Here is a 16,083-nt window from a genome sequence, read left to right as displayed (position 1 = left end):
TTACACCAACAAATATAACTTTTATTTTTATAACCATCGTTCATAATATAAACCGTAGCAGGTGGCGTTTTGAAGTTCTGTCTACTCATACAGAAAAATGGAAAACTTGTTTTTTTTGTAAACAATTTATTACTCATTATTGTTGTTTGGCTGTGTGTTTGGCAACTCGAAGCGTGGTCGTCCGTCGTAGGTACTTTTGTTCGGCGTCGCGTCGTCGCTCGTCCGCGTCGGCTTGATATAAAACATTCTTGATTTCATTGACACGCGCTATGATTTGCGCGCGGAATTTCTTGTGTTGTGAATTTATTTTTGTATGCTATGCATTTTAATTGAATCAAATTGCAATATTTCTCTAGTATGCATTTGAGACTATATTGTAATAATTGATCGTGGGTAGGTATAGTAATTAATTATTCTAATAACGCAATTATATTTTCGGTGGGATTCAAAACAAAAAATTGGCCCGTGATTTTTATGAAATTTCACCACATTGCAAATTATATATTATACAATTACAATTACAATTATTATAAATCGGTAAACTATCAAAGTAATCACAAACTTGCAAAATATGCTTTTCCGAATTTTCAGACAGACACACAATTTTATTAGTTTGTTTTAGCAAAGTAGGTACCTATACCTATACGCTTACGTCGCGCGTCGCGTCGCGTCGTCGAAAACGGTGCGCCCAGAAACAAACATACCTACCTAATTCAGTTACAATCCTTTTTTTGTTCCGTAATATATTGTATTCTAATACGATTTTTTTTATTCGTCGGCCAGTTCTACTAGGTATAAAAAGATAAAATTGAAATATAATTATTGTAGCGACAGCCATATGTTACTATGTTTTCGTAAATATGTTTTTCACCTTCCTGGTTATTTTCACATAATTATAATATATAAAGCTACACTACCACTGACTGACTGACTGACATCGGGTTTCTCGGAAACTACGCGGAAAGTTGGGGGGATTTCGACGTGATCGTGTAGAGGTGCGCCGAGTGACCACCGGAAAAATATTGACATCTCCAACACCCTGGACAAGAGAGTGGACCCCTGGAGGTGCGCAGAAACGGTGCCACTTGGAGGGGGGGTGTCTGAACAAAAAATGCTCGGAACTGGTGGCGATTACCAGGGGTGGTGGAAAAATGGGGATTTTCGCGAAAACAAGATGGCCGCCGTACTTTGCCAAAATCGCCGTTTATGAATCCTTACGTCTCAAATTTGGCACACGTGCTCTGTTCGAGCCGGCGAATCGATCGGTGCCCCGTTCGAGTGGCTCCGGGCCCCCGTTTCCAACTTCCATACAACGTAAACTCCAACGGCCTGCGGAAACGGAGCGAGTTGGGTTGGGGGTCCCGGAACTAAAAATGATCACCACCCTGGGACGCTACCAGGGAGCCATAGTGGGACGCTCGATTTTGGAATTTTTCCATTTTTGGCGCAAACATAAAAACGTAAATTTAGACGAGGTGGTGCAATGGAGAAATACACCAATGACGCATTCGTACTCGCCCAGCTCCCAGGATATCCAGAAAAATCCGAAATCTTAAACTTTCCCTCATCTCTCGAAGACGGTCAACGGCCCGCGCAAACGGTAGCAGCTACATCTGGGGTGCTCGAACTAAACTTGGAGTAGACCTCGAGCAATTACCACAGATAGTGAAAAAAATTCAAAATGGCGGAAAAAATGGCCGCCGCCATACAAATTCTAAAACGGCCATCGCTGGGCCGATCACGCTGAAACTTGGCGCAGGGGCTTTAATCGAGCCTTACATTGAGTTGGCATACTCATAATCGAGTTTCCATCGCTGGTTTCCGAGTTTCATACAACGCAAAATTCGACGGCTCTCCGAAACGGCGCGAGATAGGTGGGGAGTGTAGAACTAAAAAATAATCAGGAAGATGGGGCGCTACCAGGGCAATCGATAAATTTCAAATTGGACGCCATTTTTTTTTCAAAAATGGCCGATTTTTCGAGGCAAGATGGTGGCGCCGGTTACTTGACGATCGGTTTGAAAATTGACTTCTGTGCTCTAATCGGCCAGATTTACAAAACTGCATACTCAGAATCTCACTCCGACCCCTGGTTTCCATTTTCCATACATCACGAAATTCAACGGTTCTCTGAATCGGTGACAGGTAGGTCGGGGTCACCGAAGTAAAAAATACTTCAAAACTTGGTCCGCTTCCAGGCATATAAATTTTTTTGTTAAAAAGCGAAATTTTTTTTTCGAAAATTTTGTATGGAAATTTCCATAGTAGGAAGGGTAATTGAATAGCAACGGCAAAAGACGGCCCCGCGGGCTGCTTGCTGCCCGCGCACCGCGCAACCTCGAAGGTCGACATCCTCCCGGAGTAGAAAATATTTATTAACTTTTGAACTACCGCACGAGCCAAGCGAGCGAAGCGAGCGAATCACGGCAGCGGCTGGCGTAAATATTCAAATAGGTGGCGAGGAGCGAAGCGACGAGCGTGTTGGGTTAACTTTTGAATTACCGTACGAGTCAAGCGAGCGAAGCGAGCGAGTCACGTCAGCGGCCGGCGTAAATATTCAAAGAAGTAGCGAGGAGCGAAGCGACGAGCGAGTTAGGTTAACTTTTGAACTACTGCACTAGCCAAGCGAGCGAAGCGAGCAAGTCACGTCAACGGCCGGCCTAAATATTCAAATGGGTAGCGAGGAGCGAAGCGACGAGCGTGTTAGGTTAACTTATGAACTACCTACCGCACGAGCCAAGCGAGCGAAGCGAGCGAGTTGCGGCAGCGGCCGGCCTAAATATTCAAATAGGTAGCGAGGAGCGAAGCGACGAGCGTGTTAGGTTAACTCTTGAACAGTTTATTATGAAAAGTCACTGCCCGCTATCGATAAGACGTTTAAAAAATTTACCAATATTTGAATAAGTAATTTATAAGCAGTTTAGGTAGCGAGGAGCGAAGCGACGAGCGTGTAAGGTTAACTTTTGAACTACCACACGAGCCATGCGAGCGAAGCGATCGAGTCACGGCAGCGGCCGGCCTAAATATTCAAATAGGTAGCGAGGAGCGAAGCGACGAGCGTGTTAGGTTATCTTTTGAACTACCTATCGCACGAGCCAAGCGAGCGAAGCGAGCGAATCGCGGCAGCGGTCGGTCTAAATATTCAAATAGGTAGAGAGGAGCGAAGCGACGAGCGTGTTAGGGTTGTTTCAAAAATTTAAAAATATTTGAATAAGTAATTTATAAGCAGTTTCGACTGACTGTAGAATCGCTGTTAGCAGATGTTACAATTGGAAAGGAAATTCGAATGCATTTTCAAATGACTGAAGATTTCTGCCCTGGGATGAGCCGCTTGCAGCTCGCGCACCACGCACCCTCGAAGGTGGACAGCCCCCCGGAATAGAAAATATTTTAATGGGGAATTTATAAGCACTTCCGATTTACTGTGGAATCGCTGTTAGCAGATAAAAAGCAAATTGACAGGGAATTTTAACGCATTTTCAAATGACTGAAGATTTTTGTCCCTGGGATGTACCGCGGGCTGCTTGCAGCCCGCGCACCACGCACCCTCGATGGTGGATAGCCACCCGGTATAGAAAATATTTGAATGGGGAATTTATAAGCAGTTTCGACTGACTGTAGAATCGCTGTTAGCAGATGTTACAAATGGAAAGGAAATTCGAATGCATTTTCAAATGACTGAAGATTTATGCCTTGGGATGAGCCGCGAGCTGCTTGCAGCTCGCGTACCACGCACCCTCGAAAGTGGATAGCCCCCCGGAATAGAAAATATTTGAATGGGGAATTTATAAGCATTTCCGACTGACTGTAAAATCGCTGTTTGCAGATAATAGCAAATTGACGGAGAATTTGGAAGATGGACAGCCTCCCGGAGTGGAAAATACTTGAATGGAGAATTTTTAAGCATTACCGACTGACTGTAGAATCGCTGTTAGCAGATGTAACAAATGGACAGAAAATTCGAATTTATTTTCAAATGACTGCCCTATTGCTTCAACCCAGGGGCAAAAGGGGCTCGCGGGCTGCTTGCAGCCCGCGCACAACGCACCTTCGAAGGTCGACAGCATTCCAGAATAGAAAATATTTGAATTGGGAATTTATAAGCACTTCCGATTGATTGTGGAATCGCTGTTAGCAGAAAATTACAAATGGACTGGGAATTCTAACACATTTTCTAATGACTGCCCTATTGCTTCAACCCAGGGGCAAAAGGGGCTCGCGGGCTGCTTGCAGCCCGCGCACAACGCACCAGCTAGTCTTATATATATATAAATGAATCGCAAAATGTGTTGGTAAGCGCATAACTCGAGAACGGCTGAACCGATATCGATAATTCTTTTTTTATTATATTCCTTGAAGTACGAGGATGGTTCTTATGTAGAGAAAACGTAAACATGTACCACGGGCGAAGCCGGAGCGGACCGCTAGTAAATAATAAAATAATAAATAGTGTATTAGATTTGTTATTGTATCTTGTATACCTACGAATAATTATTCTTACGTCTTGTTGGGAAATGTTCAAATACCTACCTATTGAAATAATTTACTGTTACAAATCATTAGTGTTATTAGGTAGTTTTGAGTGAATAGGCATGGATCAGAAATTCAGAATATAATATGCTACTAACTACTCAAATACATGTACACGCCAAACTTGTTTTACATTCACGCCATCTAGAGTTCAATCTTTATCATTTTTGTATACGTCTGTGTGTGTAAACGACCCTGTATGCAATGACAGATGTTAAAACGCATGGTTTTACCGAATTGGGTGGATTTTAAGGCAATGATATGACATATTTAAATAAAATATAATATTCAGTAATCGCCATGACTATTCCTACGACCTTAATCTTTTCCAATTACGCAAAAACTCAAATAAACTAGAAATGTAGAATTCAGCGCCATCTAGCGGGACATTGGCTGGGAACAGATCGTAGCAATCACCTTAAGGTCACAAATTACTTACCAAAAACGTAAAAAATCCCTGGCCAGCCCGTATAATGTGCCAACAGAGAGCACACAGGCATAGCAACTACTGTTCCTACGTAACTACCACTAAAGGCAAAAGTGGCTAGCCTTGCTCTTTCACCGCTCGGTGCCCAAGATGACCATACTGCGTGTATACATGGGTATGTCACACCCTGGAAATTTATAATGAACATTTTAATTAAACTTATAGTATAAAGGTGAAAAAAATTAGTTGATTGTTCCATTTTTAAGCTATTGCATAGCTTCTATCGCGGGCCTTGAGTGCGGTTGTGTGTGTGTGTGACCGATTCGAGAAATTCCGTAACGAAAAAACCTCACGCTCCCCACTCCGACGGGCGGAGGTGTGGCTTGAAGGCATAGCATGCAATAGCTTTACCGCGGCAGTCCCCGAGTGACACACGTCGTTTTTTTTTTTGTATAGTAAATTTGTCTGGGAAGGCTGTATAGCATCACGCAAATATGAAAAGCATCAATGAAGAAATAGGGAAAATATTTTTTTTCGGGAACAGTTTGTTGAAAATCTTCGCCGAAGTGGCTATGGCCACGCTAGGTTTAGCGCCAAGGAATTTCTTTGCATAACTGAATTAAATTTGAAACTATTAATAAATATTCAGACAGAAGGTATGAAGAACATATTAAAAGGGTTAGTTAGTTAGTTAGTTCCTTATCATAGATTATACAATATTAAACTAGTTTTCCGCCCGTGGCTTCACCCGCTTTGTCTAAAACCTAATAAATTATGTACTAAAACCTTCCTCTTGAATCACTCTATCTATGATAAAAAAAACCGCATCAAAATCCGTTGCGCAGTTTTAAAGATTTAAGCATAAGAAAGCGACTTTGTTTTATACTATGTACCTACTGATTTACTTACCTCAAATAATCCTTCTATAACTCTAACAGCAATAAGGAGACCGGTGCTGGTGTGTGCTAGCGGCGGGGTGAAGAGAGTCAGCAGTGACGTCATACCCACGCCGATCGCGAACATTCTAGAAAAAATTTTTTTTTTTTAGATTTTGTCGGATTTTTTTTGAATAATTAGTTTTTTGAGTTTAGTTTTTTAGTGATAAGAGTTGTTCAACTGTTATTCATAGTATTGAATTGTTATAAGGCATCTTTATCATTAGGTATTGATGAATTAATTTGTAAAAATGCTATCGTGAGTTTAAATAAAATCTACTTTTAATACAATTTTTTGAAAATGGCTACAAAAAGCCTATGAAACATTTTTTTAATAACATTATCACATATTTTGCTTTCAATTTTAATGTTATTTTGGCGAATATCATTTCATTTCATTCTGAACCATAACTTATCAGTTAATTTTTCCAATTTTTTGTGATTTTATCATTCTCTCACTCATTCATTCGTTTTACAATAAGGAACGAACCTGTTACCTCCTATTTTAGCCGCCAACCATCCACCAGGTAGCTGTGTAATGATGTAGCCATAGAAGAACGAGCTCAGCACTAGACCCTTTGTTTGGGAACTCCAGTCGAATTCTGGCACCTGAAATCATTTAAATTATTTTATTTAAAAGGGTGTTTATGTGGTGGAAAATAATGTAAGATACGATTACATTCACGAATTTTACACAATTGCATACCTAGTTGTTTACATACACAATTTGTTCAATTTGTCAACAAAGTGATTTTATTGAAGTGAAACTTCTTTATCGGGGTAGAAAAAAAATTTAGTGTAACATTTTTTCGTTACGCGCCATCTTGTTCTTATCCCTACCACGCGTGATTCGTCGTATTACTGTAAAGTTGCATATTGTAAATTATTTTTTGAAAAATAAGGTCATAAAGAAGTTTCACTTCTTACGTGTGTACCCTAGTACACGCACACATTTTTTTACGGTCCTTTGCCCAATGATAAGATATTAGTGCTCCGGGAGTAGCGCGTCGAATTGTGGCTAATTGGCCGCAATTTATCGTGTGTATTGTGCCATTTACTTTTACTAACCAACTTTGATGAAATCTCTATACTTCTCATTTAATTAAACATGACATATGACTAAAACTCCCAAAAAAAATGTGTGCTTGTACTAGTGTACACACGTAAGAAGTGAAACTTCTTTATGACCTTATTTTTTAAAAAATAATTTATTATATGCAACTTTACAGAAATACGTCGAATCACGCGTGGTAGGGATATGAAAAAGATGGCGCGTAACGGAAAAATGTCACGCGTAACGAAAATATGTTACACTAAATTTTTTCAAACCCCGATAAAGAAGTTTCACTTCAAAAATTACCATATATTTATTCCCTTGGTATTTCCAGCTTACACAAAACAACAAAGCATTCATCCTCCTAACTCATATTTACGACATAGGTATACCATAAAGTTCTAACAAGTGCCATAAGCATTATCATAGATAATTAAATAGTGCTCACATAAACTATAGTCCCGTTCTCGAGTTCCGTCTCCATCGGCTCCGTCATGGCCACCACAGCGACTGACAGGTTCACCCTCAGAGCGTACACGTTGAAAAAACCGAAGAATGCCAGTAGGGAGACCACCAACCGCCTCTTCCTCCAGAACCGCCATGATGTGCTTTGCTCAGTATGCTCTTTGATTCTGGGTTGATCTCTGGAAGGTAAGATAAGTACAATTTTAAAGTAAGAAACATTTATATTGGTTGTATTAAGTGCTAAAACGGTGAAGGAAATATCGCGAGGAAACCAACATGTGGCCAGCGTGGAGGATTATGGCCTCTACCCAGTACCCACATAGGAGGCCCGTGTCCGGTGTCCCTGCAGTGGAAACGTATGTAGACTGATAATGATGAACTAATATGTAATCTGTGGTATTATGTACAATACATGCGTATGTGAAGGCTACTCGAAAATAAGGTTGGCTATATTTTGTTAGCTCTTTGATTGGATACAAAAAAATGCAAAAAAATGAGACAAAAAAAAAACGACCTTATTATTTTTGAAAAGTAAATTTTTACCAACTTTACGTTACACTACAAAAATAACATGAATATGAATAAGTTCATACAGTTTTTGTCTTAAAGTTAAGTGTCTTTTCTCATTTTCCTGCTAAAATATGGTTTATGATAGATAATGTTTGGCTAATTAAAGCATAATGCATAGCCATAAGTTCCTTGAATTTTAATTTAAAATGAATGTAGGTGACATATAATCTTCCCAAGGGCGTCCCAGATTTACGGCCAAAAGTTTCTCATTACATTGGGGAAATATATCATAAGTCAACTCGTAAGACCATTAAAATTTTGTGACCGAAATTCCAAGATCTAAAAATAGTCTAGTGGTTTATATTAAAATTATAATAGTAACTTTTAAGCATTCAAATGCACTTGAAGTCTAAACCGATTGATCAAAAGTGTTTCTTTCTTTACACAAACCTCAAAACTGAAACATTTTTAAACTCGTAGACTAATGTTTTATACTAAAGAATTTTGATCTTCATTAATTAATATATTATAGGAATTAAGTACCCAAGTAGGTACTAAGGTATTTAAATAACGACAATCGATCGATTACATGAAATTGAGTTAAAATAGGTCAATGAAATGGAAAACATGTGCATGATTGAACATAACAATGCCGTAATTTCACGGTTATAAAAATTATAAATAATGTTACGATACACGCCGATACGGTTGTAAGGAATTTATATCGATATCATTTTGGCGGTTAAAAGCTAAGTTAGTGCGAAGGAAATTGTAAATCATGTACACATAGTTTTTAGAATTTTTGTCTGTTTATCTATATTACACAACAAATTACATCTGCATTTTCAACAGATTATTTAACAAGGATTAATTATTACGTGTGCATCTTCGTCTGTATCTCTAAGCAGGCGATCTGATTACAATGCATGTATTTTGTTCGAGGATCTTGTCTTGCGAGGTTCTTAGTTATGTTTGGAGGAAATAGAAGCACTCCGTAACTCAAGAATATATTCAACTTTCAGTAGAATTAGTACCAAGAGTTATGTCAATACCTAACTACTTTAGCTTAACCAGATTAACTTCAGAAGAACTTCCTTTGTCATAAGACTATTACTGCATTGTTTAGATCGTACGTGTCCATGTATAAATCAGTATACTCGATAAATATGTATGAAAATAATATGATTATACCTCGTTCTCACTACGTATATTATCTGAGCTTTTATCAGCAATATTTTAGTGGGCGTGCAAATTACGATTTAGGTTTACGATTTTATTTGTGAGCCGAATATTGAATATATGAATAATTTACCAAATTACCGACTCTTTATGTTCCCGGTCTAGATATTTAGAAGTTCTTAACTTCGAAGTTTGTTCATGATCGAACTTCAAAACACGTGACGCTACGCCTTTCTTATGTTAGTTCTGGCTGGATTCTATAAAGACTTCGAACAATATATTTAGGCGGTTTTATGTGAATTGATGAACAAAAAAAGGATTGTACGTGTACCTACAATGTACATGTACACGCTAAAGCCACTGAATCGATAATAATGAAATTTGGTACATAAATAGTCATAAAGGACGAAGCATAATATTGACGACATAATATGTATAAACATAGGTGTATGTAATATATTAAGTAAATATTACGTAGGTACAATGCACATATTAATAGAAAGGATCGCACAAAGGTCATTTTTGTTAAGATTGTAATAATTACCATCTGAGCGATAATTTTGTATGATAAATGAATGCAAACACACATTTCTTATATAGTAACTATTCTTCTTCAAAATATTGAGCTTAGAAATATTTAATTATTTATTATTAATACTAAGCTCAAAAGGTTTTATTTATTTTTATTTTGTTTTGTTGAAACCATACACAAATATATATCATAGATTAACTAGCAGACTCGACAAACATTTTTCTGTCAGAACACCCTTGTCACTAAGGCTATAATAATTTACGACCTAATATGAAACCTACACAAAAATTCATAAAAATCGGTCAAGACGTTTGAAGAGGAGGTCGTTGACACGTAAGTTATGTAAAAAGATAATATTTCATAACCATTCTTACTAAATTCATTCTAAATCACGTCTCTCAGTAAATCCAAAACCTAAAGAAATACGATAAGAAATTTCAATCAAACCCATGTAACGTGAGCGAAGGCGGCGAATGAATACTTTTTCTTATAGATCCCTCATGCCTACAACTTTACGAGCAAGCTCAATAATATGGACACAATATATTTAATGTAGGGCTATATGGGTACTAGGCTTCGCTTGTCGCTACCTAAATAAGTGTCCTAACTACAAACCAGCTGACATAAAACGTAAGTCGTAAAAATAAGGGTTCAGAGCATTAGCTTTATGTAGAGATTTATGTAAACAAGCTTTGAGTAATGAACAAAAAACATTTGATATTTTTTCTAGGAGTAAAGTTTGGTAATCAAACTCATAAATGCAGAAAAAGAAAAAGTAAAAGAAATCTTTGAGACGGAAAAATACAGTAATCTATACTAATATTATAAAGCTGAAGAGTTTGTTTGTTTGTATGTTTGTTTGTTTGTTTGTTTGAACGCGCTAATCTCGGGAACTACTGGTCCGATTTGAAAAATTATTTCGGTGTTAGATAGCTCATTTATCGAGGAAGGCTATAGGCTATATATCATCACGCTACGACTAACAGGAGTGGAGCCACGGGGGTGAAACCGCGCGGAGCAGCTAGTTTAGAATAAAGGTATACCTAATCGTATTTTATCACGTAAGATTAGATACACTACGAGTAATGTATCGTCTATCTAAAATGATACAACTAACTATACAGTTAAAAATATTCAATTTTACCAACCCAAAAAGAATCGACTAAAGTTATATAATCTGTGTTGCCAATAAGGACAGTTATGGCAGGTTAATGCACTGACTTGACCCCACGGAACCCATACACTTAGTGTTTTCGTAAGCAACTTATCGTAGAGGAATGTTTATTAGTTCATTGTCGAGTTATTCCAAGGTCCACTCCCTTTTACTATTCACTGTTACGATATGTTTTTCCATTGTTGTAAAGGCATTGTTACAGAGAGGTTCTACGCTCTGTGAATGCTGTGTACGAATGAAGTACGAATGTATGTCAAATCGAAATAAATTTGATTTGAGAGCAGGGAAATACTTAAAATAAATAAAAGAAAATATGATCAATTGTTACTGAATTATTAGCTTATTGTTTAAGACGATAGGTAATTAAATGAAAAACCAGTAGGTACATTACTTGTATTATTTAATAACCCATTTTTAACATCATATTTATACAAATAATTTACTTATACTTTTCTTGCAACGCAGATCTTACACAATTTCAAGAACATTAAATCTAATAAAATCCAATGCACGTTGTCTTTAACCTTTCACGTCTAACCTCCAAATTGAGAACTCTATTTGTCGGAATGTCCTTTTAATTTTAAAAGTAGACGTACCATCTATAACATATAAAGTTTAAAAATAAATTAGGGTAGATACCTAATACCTATATTGTAAAGGTTAAAAAGCAGGCTAATACAACAAAGCAGGATCCCAGGACATAAAACGTTCGTTCCAGGATACAAACGTTCAAAATTCAAATATGTGTATCAGTCCACTCTAATTGTTATAGCTTACTACAAATACAATTTCAATTAGTGTTGCCCAAATGCAAGAACAAGACGAGACTGAGCCAGTCTTGGTCTTGGTCTTGCGCCAATACACCTGGTCTTGGTCTTGGTCTTGGTCTTGCGCTCCCAGTCTTGGTCTTGGTCTTGGTCTTGCAGCAAGAGTCTTGCAAGTCTTGCAATTACCTATTAGTCTATTACTATTTATTAAAGTTTACTTTAAATCTTAGAAAAACGTATTAGAATTGGAACATTGTGAGCTTGAATTATCATAGCCATAGTAAAGATCAAGTAGATTAATAAATAACTAGTAATGCGCATAGGTCCAGTTTTTCATATTCTTTGATACAGTTTTTTGCGTCTCATAGAATTCCTAAGCGTACCTACCTAGTTATACACCGAACTGTTACACCTAACTACTCAGTGAAATAGCGCTAAGTCCTAGCTGCAAGACGCAAGAGTCTTGCAGGCTATGTCTTGTTCTTGCTCAAGTCTTGCACGGTCAGTCTTGGTCTTGGTCTTGCTAAAAATACGCGGTCTTGTTCTTGGTCTTGGTCTTGCAAAAACGCAAGACGCAAGACCAAGACTGCAAGACCAAGACTGAATTTGGGCAACACTAATTTCAATAAACGATATTCGATTGTCTTAGTAGGGACCTTTGGTTTGTTTACATTGAACAAGATAACAACTCACTGTGTAGACATCAGGGAGTTAGAATGATATGAATATATTCAGCTTAATGATCCATAAACGAACTAAGAGAATATAAAGGACGTATTTTCAGATTAATATGAATAACTGCAACTGTTATCTCGCCATACTATTTACAACAAAGTTCGGATGTATTGGGAGTTTCTTCGGAAGTTATGATATAAGTTTGTTCGAATGCCGCCGTTGAATGTTGTAGGTACAATGTACAGTCTTGGAGAATATTTGTATAGTAGATATATTATTTATTTTGGAGGTCGAATATGTTTCGATAATTAAGTCATATTAGGTGTTAGGTCACCTTCTATTCAAAAATACATAGACATTTTAATTTTATATTATTTATTTTGCATTAGGTAAATGCAAATTATAACTAAAGTCTTAAAGAAATAGGCAAAATTGTGATGGCCTTTTCAAAGGATTTTATTTTCAAATCGTGAACAATATAATTTAAATACGACATATAATAAACAACTCAAACCATTCAAAGAAACATATAACATAATATTACCTTGACAATTGACCTATGCATTTCTAGGAGGTAGCAACGTTGACAAGTGAGCATTTTAGTATAGTTGGTTCTTTGATATGCTGTTCCTCTTGCTATTTCGGTTACAGTCCGGGCTGTCTGGCTGGCCGCAGTGGTTGCGTTTATTAGTGCGCATCTTATCTGCACAGGAAAATATCCTTAATTTAAAGTCATTTTTTAACGCGTAATTTTTAATCTTTTGCCTTTAGATAGATCCATTAGACATACATTTTTTATTGCAAGACGTTTTTTTCGTTGTAAAATAGGTGCCATACGCAATTTTTATTTCAAAATAACTAAAATGTCATCGAAATAAGTGAAATTACATCAACATGAGTCCCAGTGAAGGATAAGTAATCACTTATCCTCAGGAAATAGCAAGAGAAACAGTATATCAAAAACCCAACTATACTAAAATGACTTTTTTTTAAACGTTGCTAGCTCCCGTACTAATACTCTATAGTTGTAGGAAATACAGGATTGTTGTTCTATCATATCTCTACTACTTCAATATTTCATTCCAATTTGTTCAGTTATTATAGCGTGATTGACATAAAAATATGCATAAAAACGTGTACCATAACTTTTAATTCGCCTATTATTTATCAGGTCTATTACCTTTACGTTACATTTATATACTAATTCGGTTCCGCTCTAATTCCATTGATCAATTACAAATTAAAACTCTACCTACTATATTATCCAATGGTGCAATTAAGTTTTTTACCACATTTACGTTTTTGATGCACCTATTATCAAGTAAGGTCGTTTTCGTTTGTTTTTCGCTTAGGTTTTTCGACTGTTTTTTACATTCAACATCGGATTACAGTACTCCAAAAATAATAATGCGCATAGAAAGGGCATTGAAACTTTCTGGCATATCAAACCCGCCGCCATTTTGATTTTTTTTCAAAATCGCGGCGCACGATTAAAGTGGTATGTATGGATAGAGGATACATAGACAAACAAAAAATGTCTAATAACATAGTACCCTAAAGCGTCACATTACCGAGATATATCATTATTATCGTGAAAATTTTATCGAATTAATCTGCACTTCTATATTACAAAGAGGCCAAGTCTCATTTTTGTAAGTTTATGGAGAGATCATTGGAATCTGATCATGAATACTTTTTTTTTTTGTTATAACTCTGTTTAACTCGGACACTTCGAATGAAAATTACATTAGAACAAGAATAATTCTAGCATTATAAAATTATTCATCCGAATATATTATATTACTTACTTCAAATGAAAAACTATCCGTTCCGCTTTCACAGCACAACTTTCTAACAAATTCGAAATTTGACCAAATAAACTACCTACCGGTTTTCAAAATCTGTTCAGTATTTTTTGCAAGATTGGTTGACAAATATACACACCCTTGTGTCTCTATAATTTTTTGCAATAATCTTCGCATGATCGGATCGACGTTTAACATGTTATTGATATAATAGTGCTAAGTATATAAAAGACTTTTCTGCTCGAGCTAAAATAAATAAAAGAAAATATTATGATCAGTTATTGCTGTTTCGGTTATTCTTTCGCCGTTTCAAGCAGTGGTGATGATATGCGCAGATAAATTGAAAAATCAACTTATTTAATGCACGCTCACCGGGCTTCGAACTTCCGACTTCGATTTCGAAGTCCTCACCACTCAGACACCATTGCTTTATAGACAGTAAAATATAGTGATATTATATGTTGATATTTTATTATTACATACTATGTTTTAAATATGTCTACCCAAAGAGCTAATTAAGAATCATCTACCAAGCCGAAGGTCGTTAGAAATGCCGAGCTGAATGTTAGCCTAGCTTGCCCTAATATTTGTTAAGGAAAAAATGATAAATCTTTTATTCAAGCTGTGTCTTCAGATTCTGCTTAATGAATAATTTAAGATAACCTTGTATTTATCTTTGTGACTGCTATTAACAACATCAAAAGTTCTTCGATTCATAAATGAGTATGATATAATGTTTATAATTTACTTTCTGATTTAATTTACTAGACAATTCTATTATCTAGATACTTATGTATTATGTAGGTATGTTATGTGTTGGTGAAGTCGTTAAAGTATATAGTGCAAATACATGTGCAATCAGTAGTACGTAACTAGGTAATTTTTTGAAGTGAAACTTCTTTATCGGGGTTGGAAAAAAATGTAGTGTAACATTTTTTCGTTACGCGTGACATTTTTCCGTTACGCGCCATCTTTTTCTTATCCCTACCACGCGTGATTCGACGTATTTCTGTAAAGTTGTATATAGTAAATTATTTTTTTGAAAAATAAGGTCATAAAGAAGTTTCACTTTTTACGTGTGTACACGCACACATTTTTTGTCATTTTTTTATGTACATATTTCAAAAGTACTCTATCTCTCTACTCTAATTGGCATAATTCGTGATTATTTTTGAGTATCACAGGTAATGGGTCCCTTTCTGTTTCTGTTATGTAAAATAATATCTAATAAGTGCTAGCAGGTAATTTAAATTCTCATACGTGGGTCACGTAATACAGAAGTCACGATACTTATAGCGTCTTCGAAAATCGTATTATGTAATCATTCAATTGACTTACGGAGCAACGATTGTATATAAAAATAAACCGGCCAATCGTGGATTGACTTCCCATAGTGATCACACTTCCTATATGAGATCCTCAGTTGTTTTAGTCAAATTATCTTTTATACTTTAGTTAATGATGGTCACCCTTTACGGTACTATTATCTTTATGGGATTTTGAAGTACCTACAAACGAACAAGCGTGAGAGAGATGAAACCTTTGCCCTTTGTAACAGGATTCCATTGTCACCATTGAAGTATGTGGGTATATGGAGCTTCTAGTTTTACTATTTTTCGATATCTTCTATCGCGGGCCTTGAGCGCGGGGACCGAATCGAGATATTCCGTAACGAAAAAACCTCACGCTCCCCACTCCGACGGGCGGAGGTGTGGCTTGAAGGCATAGCATGCAAAAGCTTTACCGCGACAGTCCCCGAGTGACACACGTTTTTTATTTCATGTTATTTCTGTACTATTTTTATAAGTACAATAGCTACTAATTTATAAAATTCTCGTGTCGCGGTGTTTCTTGTTAAACTCACAGAGAATCTACCTATTCAAAGGAACTAAGGAATCAAAATTGTCATCTGTAAATTGAACTAGTATTTTCTGTTGTTTCTAACAAAAATATAAAAGCCTATTGAGTTAGCGGCATGTAGAAATATGGGTATACTTTAATATAATTGACTTCATTCACGTTTCAGTAAA

The 16,083-nt window shown here is 36.5% G+C and overlaps 1 protein-coding gene across 2 annotated transcripts in view; it reads right to left on the bottom strand.

Moving 5' to 3' along the window:
• Window positions 1-16,083, bottom strand: part of LOC123692767 (sialin) — a 38,492-nt gene that overhangs the window by 8,528 nt on the left and 13,881 nt on the right. For both annotated transcript variants that reach the window (XM_045637552.1, XM_045637551.1), the window contains exons 2-5: window positions 7,395-7,590; window positions 6,383-6,501; window positions 5,867-5,981; window positions 4,970-5,144 (exon numbers count right to left, since the gene is read on the bottom strand). In XM_045637552.1, coding sequence (XP_045493508.1) covers window positions 4,970-5,144; window positions 5,867-5,981; window positions 6,383-6,501; window positions 7,395-7,590 — 605 coding nt within the window. The remainder of the gene's footprint in view (window positions 1-4,969; window positions 5,145-5,866; window positions 5,982-6,382; window positions 6,502-7,394; window positions 7,591-16,083) is intronic.

The sequence above is a fragment of the Colias croceus genome, chromosome 6 (genome assembly GCF_905220415.1).
Source record: "Colias croceus chromosome 6, ilColCroc2.1".
Lineage (NCBI taxonomy): Eukaryota > Metazoa > Arthropoda > Insecta > Lepidoptera > Pieridae > Colias > Colias croceus.
This window is presented reverse-complemented; position numbering and strand designations above follow the sequence as displayed.